Genomic DNA, 23,829 nt, shown 5'->3' on the forward strand with positions numbered 1-23,829 from the left:
ATATATTGAAAATTGGCATTTTCTAGCCCAGTAGAGCTTGCCGCTGGGAGAAAATCCTAAGCGTGTTGTTGGCCACTCAGTATTTTGAGGCCTTGGCTGCCACTGATTTTCCTGTGGCACTCTGTACAAACAAACAAATCTTTGCACTCTGTACAAACGAGTAACTTTTTTTCCATCTTAGCTTGTGGCATCAGGTGAGCTGATGAGCTCCAAGAAAAAAGATCTGCACCCTCGAGACATCGATGCCTTTTGGCTGCAGCGGCAGCTGAGCCGTTTCTACGATGATGCTATTGTGTCCCAGAAGAAGGCTGACGAAGTGCTGGAGATCCTCAAGGTGTGGTTGCATCTGCTCCTTTAGTGCCTGGACAGGGCCAGTATCCTCTGTAAAGAACCCACTGCAGTTTCCTCTGCAATTTCCTCTGAGAAGGAAAGGAAAGCTGAACATCTTGTCTGCCGTTTCAGAGCACCACAGAATTGGCTTTCCAGCTTACTGGGCCTTTCTAAGCTGATCTTTATCTGAATAGTGAAGTTTGTGTGGTTCAGTTTCTCCTACTCTGAAAAAGTGCCTCAGGATGTGTCCCTTCTCAGGCCTTTCTGAATTTGCTGAGGTTTTAATTTAGTGTGTCCTTCTTTCATTGTCTTACCATAGCCCTCCTTTCCTTTTTTCTTATATGACAGTTAAATTGCATTCAGGCGGTCTCACAAGAAACCAAATTACAACAAAAACGCACGAAAAAATCATTGTGTGCTTATGTGTCTGTTTCAACAGGGTTTTTTCATTGTATACTTATGTTTGTCTAGCACCTTGTACTGCAGATACTCACCTATAAGGCAAGAAATGTCTGCCAATAAATCAAGTGTAGATCATCTCCTCACCTTATCTACAAGGTCAGGGCTGTTTCTGCAGCAGTGATAATGACAGGGCAGTCAATCTCCATGGCAATCTCCAAGGCAAGCTGCAGCCAAAATTAACCCTTTCACTGCTCCTGAGACTTCCATTAAAATCAAGTAAGCCTCCCATTTTGCAAATAGTTGTCAGAGATCTGGTTTTCAAAATACCATTCCATTTGAAACAAAGTCCAAGGCTACAATTCAGTGCACCATTACTTAAGAATAACACCCATGGAAAGCAATTGGGGCCTACTGAGTAAATCAGGTTGCAACTATGTGTAGCTGCACTTGCTCGCAGTCATTCCTTGTTGCTTGTCTCTCTGCTATGAATTGAATTGTACACTCCCAGTTACGTGTTACATGTTTGTATGTAGAGCCTCTGGCTTAACACACCAGGCACTTTAAAGAAGAATTTAATTAATGGTTCTGCTGGTATGTTGTTTACAGTGCACTTATTCTGACAATATTTACAAAGAAGTTGTGGAAAGCAGGATTTAGGAAGTTGATGAATAAAAATATATCTTATGATCTTTTACTATATTTTAAATAAATTAGAGACTGTACATTTCTTAGGTAACAATTACTGGTAGGTTATTTTTCAGGATCTGGCCTCTGGTAAAATCAGACTAAACTATAGTCAGACCACCACCCCCACCCCCCGTTTAAACTCCCCGACTTATCTGAGGGGCATAGAAAATTCCATGATTTTTAGCTCAAATCCTGCCCTCAACTTACGTGTGAGATTGAGTATCTCTGTAAAATATCTGCAGTATTTTAGGCGTTTAGCTAATTTGTTCTTTTTTATGCTGAGCTTCAAGGAGAACCTGTGTTTGTCTTACATTTGGAAAAAGTCACAGGGATCTCAAATCCTGGTCCTCCCTTTCTCTCCTGGGAATTGTACGTAAGCAGCACAGATCTACGTTTGATCTACTGCCTTCTTCTATCTGCCCCCTTCTATAATTGTAAGCTGCTGCAGGTGAAGGTATGATTCTTAGTGTGTAATCTTTCCCCCTTTTTGATACTGTCTCTTTCCAGACTGCCAGTGATGACCGAGAATGTGAGAACCAGCTTGTCCTGCTCCTGGGCTTTAATACATTTGACTTCATTAAAGTGTTGAGGCAACACAGAATGATGAGTGAGTATCTGCAGTGTTGTTACTCTGGATTGGGTGTTCTCCGCATGCTGGGTAGTGTCATGATCATCTCTGGAACTCTGATCTTTTGTAACTTTGAATAGCTGTGTGTGTTCTGCCTTAGTGAAACTCCTCTCATGCACCAACCATTTAGGATAGTGCAGTGTTTCTTAACATTTGTCCCCTGCTTCACCACTTTGCATCATCCATGTACTGGAAATACCACCAGAAGTAACTGGTGGTAATGTCATAACCAGTTACTTCCAGATTGGGAGGCCAGATGCAACATGGCAAACACCAGTAAGAGGCTCAGGGCAGAAATGAAGGCTTTTTTGATCATGTGAAAAGCACACACTGGAGCTCTGCCTGCAGAATCAAGCTTCCTACTGCTGCCTGATGCATTGTGTTGCTGGTCTTGCTACTGGACAAGGTCTGCCTGGGGGTCCCACGAGTTACCACCGGACACCACCTCAAGTACCACCACTAGTATGAGAACCACTGGTTGAGAAACACTGGGATGAGAGGATGCGGGGACAAAGGAGCGAATAAGCAGCCCATCCTGGGGCATTCCGTGTATAAATGCTTTTATGCGAATGCCCGAAGTCTACGAGCAAAGGTGGGAGAACTGGAATGTCTGGTGACAAGGGAAAATATTGACATAGTGGGCATAACGGAAACCTGGTGGAATGCGGAGAATCAGTGGGATACCGCAATCCCGGGCTATAAACTCTACAGGAGGGACAGGCAGGGGCGTGTTGGAGGTGGGGTGGCCCTTTATGTTAAGGAAGGGATAGAATCCAGCAAAGTAGAGATTGAAGGTGGGTCCGACTCCACCGTAGAATCTCTGTGGGTTAAATTACCAGGCTTGTGCAGCAATGTAATACTGGGGGCGTGCTATCGTCCTCCAGACCAGAAATCGGATGGGGACCTTGAAATGAGGAAACAGATCAGGGAGGTGACAAGGAAGGACAGGGTTGTAATCATGGGGGACTTCAATTATCCTCATATTGACTGGGTCAATTTGTGTTCTGGTCACGATAAGGAAACCGGATTTCTTGACGTGCTAAATGACTGTGGCTTAGATCAGCTAGTCAAGGAGCCCACCAGAGGACAGGTGACTCTGGATTTAATTTTGTGCGGTACGCAGGACCTGGTTAGAGATGTAAACGTTACTGAGCCATTGGGGAACAGTGATCATGCTGCGATCCGTTTTGACGTGCACGTTGGGGGAAGAATACCAGGCAAATCTCTAACAAAAACCCTTGACTTCCGACGGGCGGACTTCCCTCAAATGAGGAGGCTGGTTAGAAGGAGGTTGAAAGGGAGGGTAAAAAGAGTCCAATCTCTCCAGAGTGCATGGAGGCTGCTTAAAACAACAGTAATAGAGGCCCAGCAGAGGTGTATACCGCAAAGAAAGAAGGGTTCCACTAAATCCAGGAGAGTGCCCGCATGGCTAACCAGCCAAGTTAGAGAGGCTGTGAAGGGCAAGGAAGCTTCCTTCCGTAAATGGAAGTCTTGCCCTAATGAAGAGAATAAAAAGGAACATAAACTGTGGCAAAAGAAATGTAAGAAGGTGATACGGGAGGCCAAGCGAGACTATGAGGAACGCATGGCCAGCAACATTAAGGGGAATAATAAAAGCTTCTTCAAATATGTTAGAAGCAGGAAACCCGCCAGAGAAGCGGTTGGCCCTATGGATGGTGAGGGAGGGAAAGGGGAGATAAAAGGAGACTTAGAGATGGCAGAGAAATTAAATGAGTTCTTTGCATCTGTCTTCACGGCAGAAGACCTCGGGCAGATACCGCTGCCCGAACGGCCCCTCCTAACCGAGGAGTTAAGTCAGATAGAGGTTAAAAGAGAAGATGTTTCAGACCTCATTGATAAATTAAAGATCAATAAGTCACTGGGCCCTGATGGCATACACCCAAGGGTTATTAAGGAATTGAAGAATGAAGTTGCAGATCTCTTGACTAAGGTATGCAACTTGTCCCTCAAAACAGCCACGGTACCAGAAGATTGCAGGATAGCAAATGTCACGCCTATTTTTAAAAAGGGAAAGAGGGGGGACCCGGGAAACTATAGGCCGGTCAGCCTAACATCCATACCGGGTAAGATGGTGGAATGCCTCATCAAAGATAGGATCTCAAAACACATAGACGAACAGGCCTTGCTGAGGGAGAGTCAGCATGGCTTCTGTAAGGGTAAGTCTTGCCTCACAAACCTTATAGAATTCTTTGAAAAGGTCAACAGGCATGTGGATGCGGGAGAACCCGTGGACATTATATATCTGGACTTTCAGAAGGCGTTTGACACGGTCCCTCACCAAAGGCTACTGAAAAAACTCCACAGTCAGGGAATTAGAGGACAGGTCCTCTCGTGGATTGAGAACTGGTTGGAGGCCAGGAAGCAGAGAGTGGGTGTCAATGGGCAATTTTCACAATGGAGAGAGGTGAAAAGCGGTGTGCCCCAAGGATCTGTCCTGGGACCGGTGCTTTTCAACCTCTTCATAAATGACCTGGAGACAGGGTTGAGCAGTGAAGTGGCTAAGTTTGCAGACGACACCAAACTTTTCCGAGTGGTAAAGACCAGAAGTGATTGTGAGGAGCTCCAGAAGGATCTCTCCAGACTGGCAGAATGGGCAGCAAAATGGCAGATGCGCTTCAATGTCAGTAAGTGTAAAGTCATGCACATTGGGGCAAAAAATCAAAACTTTAGATATAGGCTGATGGGTTCTGAGCTGTCTGTGACAGATCAGGAGAGAGATCTTGGGGTGGTGGTGGACAGGTCGATGAAAGTGTCGACCCAATGTGCGGCGGCAGTGAAGAAGGCCAATTCTATGCTTGGGATCATTAGGAAGGGTATTGAGAACAAAACGGCTAATATTATAATGCCGTTGTACAAATTGATGGTAAGGCCACACCTGGAGTATTGTGTCCAGTTCTGGTCGCCGCATCTCAAAAAAGACATAGTGGAAATGGAAAAGGTGCAAAAGAGAGCGACTAAGCTGATTACGGGGCTGGGGCACCTTCCTTATGAGGAAAGGCTACGGCGTTTGGGCCTCTTCAGCCTAGAAAAGAGACGCTTGAGGGGGGACATGATTGAGACATACAAAATTATGCAGGGGATGGACAGAGTGGATAGGGAGATGCTCTTTACACTCTCACATAATACCAGAACCAGGGGACATCCACTAAAATTGAGTGTTGGGCGGGTTAGGACAGACAAAAGAAAATATTTCTTTACTCAGCGCGTGGTCGGTCTGTGGAACTCCTTGCCACAGGATGTGGTGCTGGCGTCTAGCCTAGACGCCTTTAAAAGGGGATTGGACAAGTTTCTGGAGGAAAAATCCATTATGGGGTACAAGCCATGATGTGTATGCGCAACCTCCTGATTTTAGGAATGGGTTAAGTCAGAATGCCAGATGCAAGGGAGCGCACCAGGATGAGGTCTCTTGTTATCAGGTGTGCTCCCTGGGCATTTGGTGGGCCGCTGTGAGATACAGGAAGCTGGACTAGATGGGCCTATGGCCTGATCCAGTGGGGCTGTTCTTATGTTCTTATGGGATAGCACAATCATTTACTTCCTGGGGTGGGTGGAGACTGTTTACACTGGGTTGCAGCAGGTGAAGAGATGGCTCCAGAGGTTGGAGCTTTGGGGTGGGAGTGACATCTCTTGGGTTTATAGGCTTAAATCTCCTGTTGAGTTTTTAATTAGTCCAGTGTCCTGGCCATTCTAGGGAATAGTAGGGATGTAATGGCCTCATCTAGGAGAGAGTTAGCTGGGCCTAACGCTTGAAGGATTACAGAGACCTCTTACAGAGGGAGGGTTTGAGAAACTTGTTCAGTGGTGAGTTGGGTGAAGACAGCTGTCATAACCAGCTCTTTGCTATTATGATTTGATTGGTCTTCCTCTCACGTTGGCTTTGACCATCAATAACTTTGAGAGCCACCCTTGGGTATTAATGTGATAACAGTTCTTGGGCAAACCTGGGAATTGTGTGCAAGTGTTCTTTGTGTGTGTGTTTTACTTTGAATTCCTCATTGGGATATGTTCTGATAAGGGGTGGTACTATGGCAAAAGAAGTGAAAGGGGAGGCTAACTGTATGACTTCGGGAATGTTTCCAAAGGCCACACAGATGCAGGTACTGATGCAGGTACAAAAGTACTACCCTACTGTGGTATTGGAATCGTTGCAGGTGTTGGCATATTTTAAAGTATGAGTAGTATACACTTGACATGGAAAAAAAAGAAACCTAGATTCTCAGGAATCTAAATTCTGCATTGGAAACATTACAGGTCTCTTAGAGCAGTGAAGTGCTGTAGAACGATCCATGTTGCTTGCCTTCAGCATGCATAGTTCCTCTGCTAGCCTGAATGGGGATTCAAAAGTGTGTCTCCTTCGTTCGCCCCCCATGTGCTCCAGACACAGATGTCCTTTGCTCTCTCCCTAGTCCTGTACTGTACTCTGCTGGCCAGTGCACAGAGTGAAGCTGAAAAGGAGAGGATTATGGGAAAGATGGAGTCTGACCCTGAGCTGTCCAAGTTCCTATATCAGCTGCATGAGACTGAGAAGGAAGACCTGATTCGGGTAAGGATGGGGAGGGTTGTCAGGCTAAAGTGCCTTTGGGCTAGGGTAGACTTCCCAGAGCTATGTGAGAAAATTACTGGTCAGCCAATTACTGGTCAGCCACTGAGAGCAAGGCCACACAGGGCTGTACCACCCCTCCCCACTCTCACTTGGGTGAAGACCAGGGGGCCCTCATGGCTGTCTGTAGGGGATGATGTTCCCCCCCTTTCGTGGTGACCAGTCACCCACCTGAAAATAGTCCACCCAGAAGAGACAGCCCAATAGCCAGAGGCTGACTAAGGTTGAGTTCAGTGTGTGGCTGAGAAGCAGTTTGAACTTCTCTAAATTTCCAGTTCCACCTGCTGGCAACTGCACCATGAGAGCTGGTTCAGAGTGGTGTAGATGAAGCTGGTGAATTTGAAGTTCTTTAAAATATTTTGAAATAGATGTCTTTATTGTTCCCCCTCCTTATCTCTGATGGTAGAACATAAATGCGCCACTTTCTATGTTATGGTGTCTTAGTGATTGAGCATTTGCACACATTGAGTTCATGGGAAGGAAGTGTGTGCGGGTGGCTAATGGAATCTGGGGACTAGATTTTGAAGGACCAAATCCAAATAACAACCAGTCAGTTTGCCAAAAACAAAAAAACGTTTGCCTGCCTTAGAGCCTGCTGGGTGGGTGTGGATCCTCAGACTGGAATTCTGCAGTTCATTAACGGGCGGTTTGCCTTGGCCCTTGCAGGAGGAGCGCTCTCGCCGGGAACGCGTCCGCCAGTCCCGCATGGACACTGACCTGGAAACCATGGACCTGGACCAAGGAGGAGAGGTACTTTGGAATGGCATGAAAAGTCACAGTCTCAGGGGCCGCTATGCAGGAGAAGCACCGTTTCAGGTGGCTTTTTTTGTAGGCAGAGCCCCTCACCCTTTTTTCAAATGAAAGACATAGGAATAAAATCTGCAGCACTTTCTCTGCTACCGCTTCTTAAACTAGCTGAGTATCATTAGAGCTGTGACTTCTCCCGTTCTTCATTGTTGGTCTTGGTTTTCTCCATTTCAGGCATTGGCCCCTCGGCAGGTGCTGGACCTGGAGGACTTGGTGTTTGCCCAAGGCAGCCACTTCATGGCCAACAAGCGGTGCCAGCTGCCGGACGGCTCTTTCCGCAGACAGCGCAAGGGCTACGAGGAGGTCCATGTTCCTGCTCTGAAGCCAAAGCCCTTCGGTTCAGAGGAGGTGGGTGATGTTTCAATTAATCATGCTTCGGGTTGTGGGGTCGGCAGTCCTCCATGTGCAAAAGTCCTCCTCACTTGCAAAATGACAGCTGTGCTGGATTCTATCACAATTAATAAAGCTGCTTCGCTGTATGTTTTGGTTGTCCATTGCACGCAACTCCTTCCTCGTTTCTTGGTTCTCAGGGTGGAAGCAGCCTGAATGTCTCAGGGCTGGCTCTTGGACAGTCGCACATGGGGTAGTGTATACTTAATGCTGTCTTTTTTGCCTGTGGGCACTTAAGGAGATGCCATTCATTATTTCTGTACTTTACAAAAATTCTGCCATCAACAGTTTTGTGAGTAGTGGGTGCTGTGTGGGCTACAGAATCTTCAGAGCCAATTGGTTGAATAATATAATAATATAATATACAGTATTTATATACCGCCTTTCTTGGTCTTTATTCAAGACTTTATTCAAGGCGGTTTACATAGGCAGGCTTATTAAATCCACGCAGGGATTTTTACAAATTGAAAGAAGGTTCTTTCTTTCAAGAACCACTACATTCAAGGTGTTACACTCCGATCTGGTTTGACATTCTGGCCTCCATCCTCCCACGCTCCGAGCAGATGGAACAGCTCAGCTGCAGCTTGTCAGCTGCTCCAAGGTCGCACGGTGCCGGTGGCCTCGAACTGGCGACCTTGTGGATGTTAATCTTCAGGCAAATGGAGGCTCTACCCTCTAGACCAGACCTCCTGCCCTCCTGAATGGAATTGTTTTGGCTCCAGCCCTAAGGACTGTGTCCTCTGAACTTAGGGTCCAATCCTATCCAACTTTCCAGCACTGGGGCAGCCACAATAAGAACATAAGAACAGTCCCACTGGATCAGGCCATAGGCCCATCTAGTCTAGCTTCCTGTATCTCACAGCAGCCCACCAAATGCCCCAGGGAGCACACCAGATAACAAGAGACCTCATCCTGGTGCCCTCCCTAGCATCTGGCATTCTGACATAGCCCATTTCTAAAATCAGGAGGTTGCACATACATATCATGGCTTGTAACCTGTAATGGATTTTTCCTCCAGAAACTTGTCCAATCCCCTTTTAAAGGCGTCCAGGCCAGATGCCGTCACCACATCCTGTGGCAAGGAGTTCCACAGACCAACCACACGCTGAGTAAAGGAATATTTTATTTTGTCTGTCCTAATTCTTCCAACACTCAATTTTAGTGGATGTCCCCTGGTTCTGGTGTTATGTGAGAGTGTAAAGAGAATCTCTCTATCCACTCTGTCCATCCCCTGCATAATTTTGTATGTCTCAAAATTATTATGTCTCAAAATTGTATGTCTCATAAACAATGCAGCCCCAAGGAGGAAAACAAATGTTCCCTTACCTTGAGGAGGCCTCCAAGACTGCCTCACCAATGCAAGAAGCAGTGCATACCCCATAGGCACAGCAGCACTGGCAATGGAAAATTGGATAGGATTGGGCCCTTACTTGAGTAACCCTTTTGCCTGTCTCCTCTCTCCAGCAACTGGTTCCTGTGGAGAAGCTCCCCAAATATGCACAAGCTGGTTTTGAGGGCTTCAAAACATTGAACCGGATTCAGAGCAAGCTGTACCGTGCTGCACTTGAGACAGACACAAACCTGCTTTTGTGCGCGCCCACGGTGAGTGTCCTTCCTGCCCCTCTGGCGGGTCGAGGCTGGTGGATCTTCCACACCACTATCCTGCTCCTATTTCTGTTTCTGGATTTTTAGTTTTGTTTACATTGGGGGATGGGAGAAAAGGGGACTGGCAAAGTGGATTTTCAGCTACGTGTTTTTTTTATTGTTCCAGGGTGCTGGGAAAACAAACGTGGCTCTGATGTGCATGCTGCGTGAGATAGGGAAGCACATCAACCTTGACGGAACAATCAACGTGGACGATTTCAAAATCATTTATATTGCACCAATGAGATCCTTGGTACAGGAAATGGTGGGCAGCTTTGGGAAGGTAGGAGGGGAACTCCCTGTGGTGTATATGAGGGTGGAGGAGGACTGGAGTTACCAGGGGAACACCTGGACTTCAGAAGAGCCTCTCTTCATAGGTTGTTTTACTGTTGTCGTTCTGGGTCTGTAAAACGTAATATGCTGCCTTCTGTGCAGTGAGCCCCTTGGGCTGTCTAGAAGAGTGTTGCTGACACTGACTTGCAGCTGCCCTCCAGGCAGAGATTTTTCTTTTCCCGGCCTGGATGCGCTACCAGCGAGTGAACTCCTTGCCCTTTGCATGCAGTGCACATGCCCTGCCTACTGAGCTGTCTGACATCTTCAGTACTTCTTCTCTGTGACAGTGTTTCACGTCTTCCACCTGACCCTTATGGTGCAGTCAGGGTTTTTTTCTGTGTGTGTTGCGTAGTTTGGGGAAGCATTATGTTGGTTTGGGGTTTTATTTTGAGTTTGTGTGTTTGTGTTTGGCTGCCCTGAGTGTGGGTCAGAGGGCTGAACGTTATTTAATGAATAAATCAACAGGAGGTGCAGGACGGTCTCCCAAATGTTGCACAAAATCAAAAGCAGGAAGGTCTGTGCTGGAATGGCCTGCAGTCTGACGACCAGGCCTGATGGCGGGCATCTTTCATACTTTGGGCAACTGTGTGTTTGGCGTGTTTTGAAATAGCAGCCACATGGGCATTAAACAAACAAAACAAAAGCCATGCATGCCTTTGTTTCAGCATACACATATTGCCTAGTTTAGTGGTGATAGTTATCACTGGAAGAAGGCACATCAAAGAGGCAAGGAAAATCAGTTGGTCACTTTACAGATTACCCCCATGATAGCTAGTGTAGCAGAGTGACTGAGGCTTCAGTCTTATACACACTTTCCTGAGTGTAAACCTCCACTGAACACAGTGGGACTTCTGACAGGCATAGGATTTTGCTGTAAGATGTTGTGCTATAAATATGTACATTGCACTGTGTTGCCTGTATTACAGACTTGGGCAACCTATCTTACAGAGTTGTTATAAGGATAACCCCAAACTCTATAAAGTTGCAACTCTTTCCCATCTTGTCCTGTAGCGCTTGGCCACTTACGGCATCACTGTGGCTGAACTGACTGGGGACCACCAATTATGCAAAGAAGAAATCAATGCCACGCAGATCATTGTTTGCACCCCAGAGAAGTGGGACATCATCACCCGTAAAGGAGGGGAGCGAACGTACACTCAGCTGGTGCGCCTCATTATCTTGGTGAGTTCCTCTCCAATTCTGTTTTTGCATCAGTACAGTTCATGCTTCTGCCCTGCTGACATTACTGGAAGCAATTGGAATGGTAGCTATACATGGACTCCCTTGAGAGTGTGTAAAATTGACCTGGCCCTTTGGCTTCCTCAGTTTTTTTTTTTCATTGTGCCACATGGTGAATATTTTTTTGCTTTCTTCAGGATGAAATCCATCTTCTGCATGATGATCGGGGCCCAGTTCTGGAGGCCCTGGTGGCCCGGACAATACGCAACATTGAGATGACTCAGGAGGATGTGCGGCTCATTGGGCTGAGTGCCACCCTCCCAAACTATGAGGATGTGGCTACGTTCCTCAGGGTGGAGCCTACTAAAGGCTTGTTCTACTTTGACAACAGGTGTGGTGAGGGGGCTGGTGCTTTGGGGAGGGGGACTGGGAAGTGTCACCTTGTGAGGCAGTTGAAAACTGAAGGAGAACCCTTGATGATATTGGCAGTGGGCATGTGGGGGGTTTTGTAATTTGAACCTCAGAGTCATTTGATACACAAGGCTGCTGCAGACATTTTGCAGCCATTGTTGGGGTGGGGGGGTGAGTGGGTGGGTGTTTCTGCATGTGAGCGCATCTCCACAATTTTGCAATACCAGAAAACCACAGCCAGTTTCAGCCCCTAACCTAATAGGTCTGTGATTCAAGCAGTTGAAATACAGAAGTGTATATGTTATGTGTTAGGAGTATTCATTAAAAGAGGCTGCTGTTTGAAGAGAGGAGATTTTGATTAGATAACAGGAAAAAATTCCTGACGGTAAGGGTGGCTTGGTAGTGGAACAGATTGCTGAGAGAGTTGGTGGACTCTCCCCCACTAGAGATTTTTTTTTTTTTACTGTTTACTGGCTCCTAGTTTAATATGTGGTGTTTCTTCAATAGGAGTAGAGTTCAACATGTTCTCTCTGTCAAATGACTCGCTATGTGCAAACAGGATTGAACCATGTAAATAGCCTTTCAGTTCTCTGAATGCTTGGCTGTAGTTTAAATATCTCACTAGAGATATTCAAGCATAGGCTGGACAAGCACAATGTTGGAGATGCTGTAAGAGGATTTCCTGCCTAAGGCCTATGAGGCCCCTATGAGATGACCTATTAGGCCCCTTCCAACTCTGTGATTTTATGTATCCAACCTTTATTTCTGCAGCTGTTGAGGTTAGAGAGTTGTCCCCTTTCAGAATGGGAGCCAAGTTTCAGAGCTTTTCTGAACAAATTTCTGGTCTTTTGTGCTCTCTTTTATTGATGCCCATCATCTAATTTATATTTTTCTAAATATCTAGGTAAACGACTGCAGCAAGTCCTCATTTAAAGTTGTTTCATTCAACGTTGTTTCATTTTAAAGTTGTTCTGCAGTTCGCACTCTTCTGACCTCCATGGCTGCACATTGTAGAGCTATGGAAAGCTGCTTCTGGGTTGCGCTGGGCCCGTGGCCTTCCTTGCCCTTGTTGCACTCCAAGCATTCTGGGGCACAACAGTGCTTTGTGGTGCAATAGGGAAGTGCTCAGTGAGCCCACCACTTGAGCGAGTGTTATTGAGCCCACCTGGGTAAAATTTGTCCCATTATAAGTGGTTTTGCTTCAAGTTACCATTTTCAAGAACCTCTCATCACCTTAAAGTGAGAACTTGCTCTAGTCTTTATATCTTGGCCAGCTGGAAAGGGACGTGCGTAGCATCTCTTGGCCAGGGCTGTTTCTCATGTCCTTCATTTAGTTTCTGATTGACTGAAGTGATCATGTTGTTCTGCTTGACTCCTGCACAACACCTGCCCTTTCTTGCAGCTTTCGACCAGTGCCTCTGGAGCAGACATACGTGGGCATCACTGAGAAGAAAGCCATCAAGCGCTTCCAGATCATGAATGAGATAGTGTATGAGAAGATCATGGAGCATGCTGGGAAGAACCAGGTGGGGTTGGACCTACATTGGTCTTTCTCGAATCTCTAGTTCTCATTGCACTTTGGGGTCATCCAGCAACAGACATGCTGTTGTAGAAGCACAGCTTCAGAGAGGATGGAAGAATGGAACTGTCAACAGTATTTGCCACATGACTGTTGTGTCTTTCAAGTGCTGGCCAGCTGAACTGCTCTCTTTGCAGCATATGCGGCTGCTTTTGCCTTGTCATTGTGCTCTCCTTTTCAGTGACTCCTTCAGATCTCTCTTGAGAGTTCGACCAATCCTCTCGCTCCCTCCTGGAGATAATAGCTTTGTTTTATGTCGTCTCCACTAGGTGCTGGTGTTCGTCCACTCCAGGAAGGAGACTGGGAAAACAGCCCGAGCCATCAGGGACATGTGCCTGGAAAAAGACACCCTGGGTCTTTTCCTGCGAGAGGGCTCTGCCTCCACTGAAGTTCTTCGAACTGAAGCTGAGCAGTGCAAGGTGACTCGGGAGCGTCTCCAGTTCATTTGTTTCCATTGGGGGCTTTTGCCAATCAGCTGTGGTCAGTTAGGAAGCATCCCCACCTTTGTGTCTTGCCTGCAATGTTCTTTTCTCCTTTGCAGAATTTGGAACTCAAAGACTTACTGCCCTATGGCTTTGCCATTCACCATGCTGGTATGACCAGGGTGGACCGGACCTTGGTGGAAGATCTGTTTGCAGACAAACATATTCAGGTAGGACCGAGGCTTGCTCAGTTGGTAACATGTGAATGGTTTCCTCTGTTTCTGTGGATACAAGAATACTTAGTGGACAAACTAGAATGCCAGTAAATTATTATTATTATTATTATTATTATTATTATTATTATTATTATTATTATTATTATTATTATTATTATTATTAAACAACAACAGTATTTATATACCGCTTTTCAACTAGAAGTTCACAAAGCTATTTACAGAGAAAAATCAAATAACTAAATGGCTCCCTGTCCCAAAAGGGCTCACAATCTAAAAAGATGCCAAGGAATACCAGCAGACAGCCACAAATTATGAAATGGATCTTACTCAGACTCAGACTGTGTGGCTGTAGCAGACATTTTGCTTTTCCCCAGGAAGCCTGGATGCTGAGGTAGTTGAGCTCCAGAGGGAAAAAGAGTTGGGTGTTCCAGACAGATGTGCTTCTAACACTCCTTAGGTGGTGGCAGATGCGGTGATTCCAGCATCATGTGCTAACCTGCCCTTTGCTTTAGCCTGAGTGATGCAAATAGACCATTTGTCTTTCTCAGTTGGCTCCAGTGTATTGCTAGAAATGAATGTGACAGGTCTGGGAATATGTTTTGCCTTGGCCTGTTCAACTCAGGGAGGATAGCCTGACAACAGGAGAGCTGCTCCTTTGGAGCTGGGAGGGAGAATTGATTTCTAGTGATGTTTTCTTGGCAGGAGGGACCTTGTGGACTGGTTCCTGCCTCAGGTGAAGAGGGCAGGATTGATGAGGGGTTCAAGGTATAGCTTGGAAAATACAGAGAGACCCCTTGACTGCATCTTCCCTTCTGACTTCCTTTGATTTCTGTGGCTCATTTATTGCTGTGGCCATTGCACTGGCTCATCTATTGCTTTGGTCTTACCTGCTGCTGCCCCCTTTGTTTATCTGCCTTCTGCTTTTGAACAACCCTCCCCTGGCTGCCCCTCCTTTGAAGTCTCTCCTGAAGATCCACTTCTTGAGGAGAGTTTTCCTTAAACCTCACCTGCTCCTCCTGGACTTTCTCTTATTCTACTCATTGTGGTTTGCTTTCGAGACAAGGAGGCCTGGGTAAAATTTTGTGATAGGTGTTCTTAATAAAAAGTTTATGCTTCTAACCTCTTATTTTCAAATCGGTGAAGTAAGTTTTGTGTTTGTGTAGATAAAGGATCACAACTACTAGTATCTCCCAAAATTCCATTTTTTGAAAGAAAAGGATCTGCCCACTTTTCTTGAAACTTTGACCTCTTTAGTCTGTTCCTTGTGCTCCCTCCTTTCTTTTAAGATAGTGGCCCAGTTCAGTAGGCATTGCACTGAATGTGGTTTGAAGAGTGGCAGGCTCAGGCATCTCCTCACTTGCATGTCTGGCCTCCTGGAAAGCTTTGATCCTGGTTTGTAGAGTGTTTACACAGTTCCCTGACTCAAGTGTTACTGCAAATCATGGTTTGACAAACCAGGTCTTCTGTGAAGCCGGGTGCACACGGTCAGGATTGTTGCACATTCCTGATCTTAAACTAGGAACAGGATGTATTGAACCAGGCTCGTGATGACTGTGGCGCATGTAGAAGTCGAGTTGCCTCAAAAGCTAAGAGTGCCTTTTCCTTCAGAATGACTTTTGTTGGGTCATCCCTAATTTCCTTTCTTTCCTCCTCACGTCTAAAGCTACTGGCAGTAAATAAGGGTTAACTGGTAACTCTGCTGCCCTTTCCTTTTGGGGCTGAGGGAAGGAGCCTGTCAACACTCTGGAGTGTTTCCCTTCCAGGTTCTGGTCTCCACGGCAACCTTGGCATGGGGTGTGAATCTTCCTGCCCATACTGTCATCATCAAGGGGACCCAGGTGTACAGCCCGGAGAAAGGCCGCTGGACTGAGCTGGGTGCCCTGGACATCTTGCAGGTAACTGGCAGGTGGTACGGGTGCTCTTGGTCCATGCATATTCCATCTAATACGAGTCTCTTGTGCTCACAGTTTTGCACACGATGCCACTGCTGCTGCTCTTCTTTCTCCTTCCTCTTAATGCCAGACTCCTTGTCTGTCAAAACCGATCTGTAAGCCAGAGGACAGGCAAACCCTGGGATTTTCTGGCCTTGTGTATAGGAATGGTTTTAGTTACGATTATAATAATTTCCACGTTCCCCAGTAGCTAGCAACAAGGGAACTTAGCAAAGCATCAAGGAGAGTGTGGCACTTTCCACCCACCTGCCTGGCTGTTTCCTCCTAACTGCAGCAGCGGCAGCTCCAGGCTTTCCTGAAGCTCTCCCATTAGCTTATGCTGCTGCATCATGTTGTTCACAAAGTGAGGTCATCTTCCTCCTCCTGTAAATGCAGGTAGTGCTGTGAAGCGCAGTAAGTGCAGGTGTACGGTGGTTGGGTGTGTGCTCCTGCCACTGCAGTCTTCTGAAGGGAGGTGCTGGTTGGTTTGGCTGAAAAGTCTGTCTTGGGCCTCATCTTAAAATCTTGGAACTTATCTTGTTCAGATGCTGGGCCGTGCTGGGAGACCCCAGTATGACACCAAGGGCGAGGGGATCCTCATCACTTCCCATGGCGAGCTGCAGTACTACCTCTCGCTGCTCAACCAGCAGCTTCCCATCGAGAGCCAGATGGTGGCCAAGCTCCCAGACATGCTGAATGCAGAGATTGTCCTGGGCAATGTTCAGAATGCAAAGGTAAGGAGGGGAGATCCCTGACTCCAAATCTGGGAGGGGGAAGCAGGGGCTTCCTGAGGGTGGGGGAGAGAAATGCTTAGCCAGCAGCTGATCTCTGGGATTATGTGTATTGGAACGACAGTGGGGTGGGAGGGGGCACTGATGGATTTCACTTCCCCCAGAGAAACTGTGGTCACAAAACAGGACAGTGTGCCGGCCACAGTTGCAGGATCTGGTGTAGGAGTGGAGCACGTGTCTGCTTGATTAAAAAAATAAACAGAAACCCCTCCCCCACTCCATGGTCCTCATTCCCCCAGCGGCTGTTTAAAAATAATCCCAAAGGTGGTATTGCATTTAATATGCCATCTAGCTTGACCCTAATTTTATAGGTTTTTGCAATGCCTGGGAAGGTTCATAGGGTAGGACTTAAGTCCGTTGCACAGTCACAGGGAGGGACAAGGAAATCATAGACTTTGTGGAGCCCCTGTACCTAATGGACAGTTGTCAGCCTTGGGCTTCCCTGCAGCAGAAATCCTGATGCTCAGTATTGACATGTTTTGATTTCTAAGAGGAACAGAGTGCACAGCACTGCAGGTGGACCCTGGATTCTGGGTTAGGAGCTTGGATTCTCATGCCTCCCAGTGCAGGAGGAGATGTCAGCTTATTCCTGAAAACACTCCACTCTATATATCTCCACTCTTATACGAAAACTCTTATATGCAAATGCAGAATTCCCTGGTCAGATCAGTGCATGCAGGTTGGGCACTCCTGCCTTGGGGTATGTACATTTTGGTGGCCCATTGAGCAAGTTGCACCGGCAGTGCATCTTTGCCTCTCCACTTTCCGCTCACACCTCTTATCAGAAGCCTGAGGTCTGACTGCTGCAGAATGGTTCTTTGAAGCATTTGTGGTATTAGAGGCTGCTGGTGCTGATCTTCTGTTTCTCGGCCGCTGCAGGATGCGGTGAACTGGCTGGGCTACACATACCTCTACATCCGCATGCTACGGTCTCCAACCCTCTACGGGATATCCCATGATGACCTGAAAGGAGACCCATTGCTGGACCAGCGCCGGCTGGATTTGGTGCACACCGCGGCTCTGATGCTGGACAAGAACAACCTGGTCAAGTATGACAAGAAGACAGGGAATTTCCAGGTAGAGTAATTCTGTGAGGGCTGTGAGCCTGGGAACTCCTTCCCCTTCTCTTCCACTAGGATTCTCCCTGCATTTTTGTGTGTGTTTTGGCTGCATAGGCTGCTTAGTAGTGGCTACTTTGCCAGCTACGGGCACCAAGAGGTGTTCTCAATGAGTTGGGAGCCAAGAGGCTGCTCTGTTGTGCCCTTGGACTCCTGATACAGCTATTTCCCTGCTTCACAAAGGAGATGTCCTCGAAGTTTGTGAAACCATGAGTAGTATGGAAGGGGGGTTTTCTCCCCCTACTGGCTGTGACCCTCCTTGTACAGAGGGGGTGGTGCTATAAATGATTTCAAGTTAAAACTGACTGGACCCAAAATCCTCAGAGTCTCTCCCCACCATCAGAGGTCGGGCAAGTTGTGACTTCTCCAGTTGTGTCCTTCCATTTTGGGGACCTCTCCATGGGGCTCGCCTGGAGCAAAGTCTGATCTTTTCAGCACCAGCTTGAGAACCTTCATGTACCCAGCTTCTTAGAACAGTTTTTAGTTTTAATATTGGAATTCTAACCTCCTGTTGTGCTCTGCATTATTTGTTTGTTGTGAAATATGTGATTTGTAACTTTTTAAACCATAAACTGGTTTTGAAGCCTTGTCAGTTGAAGAATGGGATAAAAGTGCATTAAATATTGAGCATAACTCTGAATATTGTGATGGAAAATTACATTTTAACAAGGGAGGAGCAACTTCTATGTTTTAGTGTTGGTGTTAATGTCACCATTAGGTGAACTTGGCAGTGTGTAAGAGAAAACAAGTGACTCCTAGACAAGGAGCAAGTCCCCTTCTGAGCTGCTTGCCATGCTTGTAAGGCCCTGAGTCTGAGTATTTTGGTTTTGCAGAGTTGAGGGGCTGAGTCTGAAGTGGCATAGCCAGTCCCTGCCCATATTGATACAAATTAGATTAATTAAATCAATTAATACTATTGTTTATATCCTGCCTGTGTTTCCTTATGGAACTCAATCAGTATCCATGCAGTTGCCAGGTGGTTTCCAATCCAGGCACTGGCAAGACCCAAACCAGCTCAGCTTCATCAAGGTGGACAGCACTGAGTGGCCTGGAAACAAGCAACTCTTGTTAGCTTGCCCTTTCCTCTCCCTTTGCTAGCCTGGAACGACTTCCCTTCTCTGCTCACCTTCCCATCCTTTTACCAGGTGACAGAGCTTGGGCGCATTGCCAGTCACTACTACATCACCAATGAGACCGTGCAGACCTACAACCAGCTGCTCAAGCCCACCTTGAGCGAGATCGAACTCTTCCGGGTTTTTTCCCTGTCCTCCGAGTTCAAGAACATCACCGTGAGGGAGGTATGCAGCCTAGTGGGCCAGCCTGATGCCGGGGGTGGGGAGTTCTCCTGCTGAGTTTGAAGCCATGTGTTTTTGTGTGGGTGCAGTGTCCCAAACCATGTCCACATGGCATCTGTGTCAATTGAATGTTTTTACTGAAAGAAAAAAATCACTTCTAGTCTTCATGAATACGATCTTCAATGTCAGGGCGTTGTATTGTGAAGGCTCAGCTAACCAGGGAGCAGCACTTGTTTCCTGTTCTTCAAATGTGGTAATTGCTGTACTTGTGTCAGATTTTAAGGGACTGAAAAACTATTATTAGGGCCAAAAGTACATGTTGCTTGACTTGCTGTAAAATCGAAATAATAATGTAGAACGTCACTTGCTACTAAATCGTCTTCTTAGATCCAGATGAATATTTGTACTGCTGAGTCACAACTCTTGCTCTTCTCTGTAATGCAAGGGCAGCTCCTTGCACTTGGCTTCAGAAGATGGTTGGACCATTGCGGGTCACACGCCACATTGTGTTCTTCTCCTGATTGTTTTTTTTGTTTTCAGGAAGAGAAACTCGAGCTGCAGAAGCTGCTTGAACGAGTCCCGATCCCAGTGAAAGAGAGCATTGAGGAGCCCAGTGCTAAGGTCCGTCCTGCTCCTCCTCGGAGGATCTCTCTCACAAGGCTGGGGGGGGGGGTTCTGTAGATTTGCACAATCTCTTGTGCAAGGCGCTCCCTGTTCTTAGAAAAGTAGCATATCAGGCAGAGAAGTTTTAGCCCCACCTTTTCTGCTTGATGCACTAGTTTTGGATGTGCAGGGAGTTTTTCTTCTGGTTGGAGCAGGGAATTCAAGCATACAGTGCCCCCCCTAAAGTGGGGGCATCCATAACTTTAGGGGGCATAAAGTGGCACATCCTTAACAGAGCTGTGTCATATTGTAACACCAGCCATGCCTGACCATGCCTTCCTCTCCCTCACGGCTACTCTCCTCCCCTCTCCTCCCTTTCTTCAGATCAATGTGCTCCTGCAGGCCTTCATCTCCCAGCTGAAGCTAGAAGGCTTTGCTCTCATGGCAGACATGGTGTACGTCACTCAGGTGAGTAACCAGCCCATGGGGTCTTCCTGTTGGCTCTCTTGGTTGTTCTGTTGTTTCCTCTCCTCCATGTGCAAAAGGTTTGGGCACCAAACAGTTGTGAACCTCTCCATTTACAAGTCCCTCTTCTATTGATAAAGAGGCACCTTTATTTCTCTCTTGGATGGCTACAGTGAAAAGGCAGCAGTGCTGGGGCCTGAGGGAGATGCTGCCTGTCAACAGACTGTTGAGAGCTAAATAGATCAGTGGTCTGACTAGAGCTTCATATCTTTGTTGCAAGAGGGTAGCCATGCAGCAAAACTAATGGGTTTTGTGGCATATTGCACACAGGTCTTCTGTTGCACGGTCATCCATAGGTCAGAGTCCGCTTTCTCCAAAGTGTCCCTCAGCTTGTATGAGCAGAGGGAGATTGCACTGGGACCTGATAATCTGCAGAGCGGAAGAGTTTGGAAGTCAGGGAGCAGTGGGGTGCAGGCATGTACACCTGTACAGTCGATAGAAGCTGGCTTTTAACTAGAAAGAATGCCAATATAGTAGCAATCTGACTTTCTTTTTAGATTGAAACCCTTCCTCTCCCTTGCCCCAGGCAAGCCTCTACCTCCTGTGTGGATGTTTTCTGATCTGGAGCTGTGGGTTTCCAGCTTGCAAACCTCAATTAATTGATAATAAGTTGAACACCAAGTACTTTATGTGCAGTTGTGTTTTAATAATGTTTTAAATAACAAAACAAAATCATTGGTTGTATTTGTAGGTCTATATCCTTTTTGATAGTATCTTTTCTCTTTAGCTTTAATCTTGTTTATGAGAAAAGAAAATGTTTTCAATAGAGTTCATGTCAAAAATGGAACTTAAAAGCTTGTGTGTTTGTGCGCATGAGCCTGCATGCTCCTCCCAGGAGTGCTGCTGCTTGGCTTTGACGAATTGTGTTTTGTCATTGGCAGTCTGCGGGTCGACTCATGCGTGCAATCTTTGAGATTGTCCTCAACCGTGGCTGGGCCCAGCTCACTGACAAGACCCTGAACCTCTGCAAGATGATTGACAAGCGACTGTAAGTAGCGGTTCCAGAGCATGCCCACGGCAGACTTTTTGTCGCATTTTGTACTGCAGGCTTCTTGTCCAGCCATGGATTCCAAGGTTTCCATTGCTGTTCCTGTTCACTTGGATATAAACTCCATTGAGTCCAGTGGCGCTTACTCCCAAGTAAATGTCACTAGAATCCTAACCTTAGTCTAAAAGAGAGGTGGGTTACTTAACTGACATAGGAGAGGGCTGAGAAATGTGCTAAACATTGAACTGTGGAGGACTGGTGTAGTCTCAATTCTGTCCTCTCCAAATGAGAGCCTCGGCAATATTTGCTGCTTGTCCACTCAATCTCTTCTCCTTTGAGTTCTAGAATCTACAGTTCAGGACTTCACAGAAAGAAAAAGGAAAAAAAAATGTTTTGCAGAAGTTCAGAATTTATGTTGTGTGTTGTTGTTAATTATAATGACAATAATAATAAGCATATTTTCATGAAGGAACTGTTTATTAAAAAGAAGGAAGGAAAAGTACTGGTTGGGGCAGGAGACTGAGGAAGGCCATTTTTTAGGTGTGCCCCCTCTAACCTTTGATGTTGTCATTGATAGCTGGCCTTCTAAAGCAGTCTTTCTGCAGGGCAGGGATGAGAAATGTGCTTTCTAATGTAAATTCTGATGTTTCTAGGATTCTGATAGATTCTGTCTAGAAAGTCAGTTTGCTTACATGCAAATTTCTGGAGTTCTGTAGACTGCTTAGGGGGGAAAAAAGAATTGGGAGGAGGGGCCTTTCCCAGGCAGTAGGACACAGCACAGCACAAAGAGTCTTTATTCCATGCTCTTACTGCTTTGGGGCTGTTGGCCCTGTACCCAGCCTTGTAAGGCATTGTTGGAGCAAGGGGAGAGTGGCTGGTCATGGCTCAGAACTGGAGCCAGCAGTTTAGCATACTAGAGGTCCCAGGTGGCATCTCCTGTGAGAAGGCTCCAGAGCAACAGGTGCTGGGGAGACCCCTTGTCTGGGACCAGGAGAGCCACTGCCAGTCAGGCTGCTCTGGGCTAGGCAGGCAGTAGAAGGCGTCTACCGGGGAGGAGTCTCCCTATTCCTAGGCCTTTTTGGAGGGACAGCACAGGGAAGAGGGGAAGGAACGGGGTGCCTAAGAACGGCAGATACTCTTCAGTTCAAACCTTGGTCTGCTGACTGTGTTTGGCAGTGACTCTTGCTATAACAACCCTCTTGCTCTTGTGGCAGGTGGCAGTCCATGTGTCCCCTTCGTCAGTTCAAGAAACTTCCTGAAGAGGTGGTGAAGAAAATCGAGAAGAAGAACTTTCCCTTTGAGCGTCTCTATGACTTGAATCACAATGAAATAGGTCAGTGGGCCTGGGCAGCTGCATGCATGTGTGTGCATGCCCAGGGCCTATAGCACAGTGAAAAGCTGCAGCTGCACTTTGGCTAGTGTTTATACTAGCCTGTTCAGGGGGTGGCTTCTCCCATGTGCCAGTTTGGAGAGGCTGGTGTGATGCAGAGCAAGGAGAAGCATGAAGGGCAGTCTGGGAGCAGTGGAACAGACCTCTCCCCAGCTGGATGGAGAGTGTCTGGAAACAGAGTTCTCTTCCATGTCATGCACAGAATATGGCCAACCCTGATTATAATTCATCAAGTCTAGTGTGTGTGATGCCTCTCAGGCCTTCATTTGTTCATGTGCCAGTCTCTCCTCTTCTGTGATCTTGTCACCAATCCTGTCTCTGCAGGAGAGCTGATCCGGATGCCCAAGATGGGGAAGACCATTCACAAGTACGTCCACCTGTTTCCCAAGCTGGAACTGTCTGTTCACTTGCAGCCTATCACCAGGTCGACTCTGAAAGTGGAGCTGACCATCACCCCAGATTTCCAGTGGGACGAAAAGGTAAATGACTGCCTGGGGGACTGCACTTGTGATCGTCGATCTGGTTTTGGAGAGAAAGAGGTTCAGCAGTAGTTGGGTTTGAGATAGGATAGTTTGTGGAGAAGTCATGCTCCATCTGAACAGTGAAGTCCAGAGCATTCTCCTCCCCTGCCCAGGTCCATGGTTCTTCAGAGGCCTTCTGGATTCTGGTGGAGGATGTGGACAGTGAGGTGATTCTGCACCACGAGTACTTTCTCCTGAAGGCCAAATACGCCCAGGACGAGCACCTCATCACCTTCTTCGTGCCCGTCTTTGAGCCCCTTCCCCCGCAGTACTTCATTCGGGTGGTCTCAGATCGCTGGCTGTGTAAGTCCCTTGTTGCGGTCTCAGCTTTTCAAAAGGCATTTAGTCATTTGCATTTCAGCTGACAGATGTTTGCAGTCTCCTGCTCAAGGAAATGTGGGGGACCTGGTATTCCAGAGTTTTGAGAGGGGTGGGGCCCTAGCTGGCAGAACCTGTTGAGCAAGGGAACCTGCTAAAGGTGGTAAATATGCAAAGGGGAAGCGGATGTTGGTGTTGGGATAGCCCTGGTTGAACTTGGGCTCCCCTGGGCTCTTTGACAATATGCTGGTGCTATCAGTGGATTTGCCCCTGGCTTGGGGATTTTGCATGGAAGTGAATCCCCACCCCATTTTGCAGATCACAAATCTAGCTTCTCTATCCTGCCTCAGTCATGTTACTGTGCTTGATCTGTTCCAGCCTGCGAGACACAATTGCCTGTGTCCTTCCGACACCTGATCCTGCCGGAGAAGTACCCCCCACCAACGGAGCTGCTGGACTTGCAGCCTCTGCCCGTCTCCGCTCTGCGGAACTGTGCCTTCGAGAGCCTCTACCAGGACAAATTTCCTTTCTTCAACCCTATCCAGACCCAAGGTGAGCAGCAGGCGTGGATCTCAGGTCAGGGAAGTAGGTGGGTGTCTGCAGTCAAGTGGAACAAGCCTCTTCCTGGGCTGCTGCAGGTATAGTGATATACAACACTTATAGAGCACCAGTGCGGAGTG

General features: G+C 47.0%; 1 protein-coding gene across 1 annotated transcript in view; it reads left to right on the plus strand.

Annotated features, from left to right (window-relative positions):
• SNRNP200 (small nuclear ribonucleoprotein U5 subunit 200) overlaps positions 1–23,829 on the plus strand; it is a 41,637-nt gene that overhangs the window by 5,378 nt on the left and 12,430 nt on the right. The window contains exons 7-29 of the mRNA XM_066639296.1: positions 182–334; positions 1,927–2,026; positions 6,475–6,611; positions 7,335–7,418; positions 7,650–7,823; positions 9,330–9,467; positions 9,637–9,792; positions 10,854–11,024; positions 11,219–11,412; positions 12,835–12,958; positions 13,281–13,430; positions 13,553–13,663; positions 15,433–15,564; positions 16,146–16,334; positions 17,271–17,468; positions 18,655–18,807; positions 19,345–19,425; positions 19,792–19,875; positions 20,814–20,920; positions 22,135–22,253; positions 22,635–22,789; positions 22,945–23,134; positions 23,528–23,701. Coding sequence (XP_066495393.1) covers positions 182–334; positions 1,927–2,026; positions 6,475–6,611; positions 7,335–7,418; positions 7,650–7,823; positions 9,330–9,467; positions 9,637–9,792; positions 10,854–11,024; positions 11,219–11,412; positions 12,835–12,958; positions 13,281–13,430; positions 13,553–13,663; positions 15,433–15,564; positions 16,146–16,334; positions 17,271–17,468; positions 18,655–18,807; positions 19,345–19,425; positions 19,792–19,875; positions 20,814–20,920; positions 22,135–22,253; positions 22,635–22,789; positions 22,945–23,134; positions 23,528–23,701 — 3,274 coding nt within the window. The remainder of the gene's footprint in view (positions 1–181; positions 335–1,926; positions 2,027–6,474; positions 6,612–7,334; positions 7,419–7,649; positions 7,824–9,329; positions 9,468–9,636; positions 9,793–10,853; positions 11,025–11,218; positions 11,413–12,834; positions 12,959–13,280; positions 13,431–13,552; positions 13,664–15,432; positions 15,565–16,145; positions 16,335–17,270; positions 17,469–18,654; positions 18,808–19,344; positions 19,426–19,791; positions 19,876–20,813; positions 20,921–22,134; positions 22,254–22,634; positions 22,790–22,944; positions 23,135–23,527; positions 23,702–23,829) is intronic.

This window comes from Tiliqua scincoides, chromosome 11, assembly GCF_035046505.1.
Source record: "Tiliqua scincoides isolate rTilSci1 chromosome 11, rTilSci1.hap2, whole genome shotgun sequence".
Classification (NCBI taxonomy): domain Eukaryota; kingdom Metazoa; phylum Chordata; class Lepidosauria; order Squamata; family Scincidae; genus Tiliqua; species Tiliqua scincoides.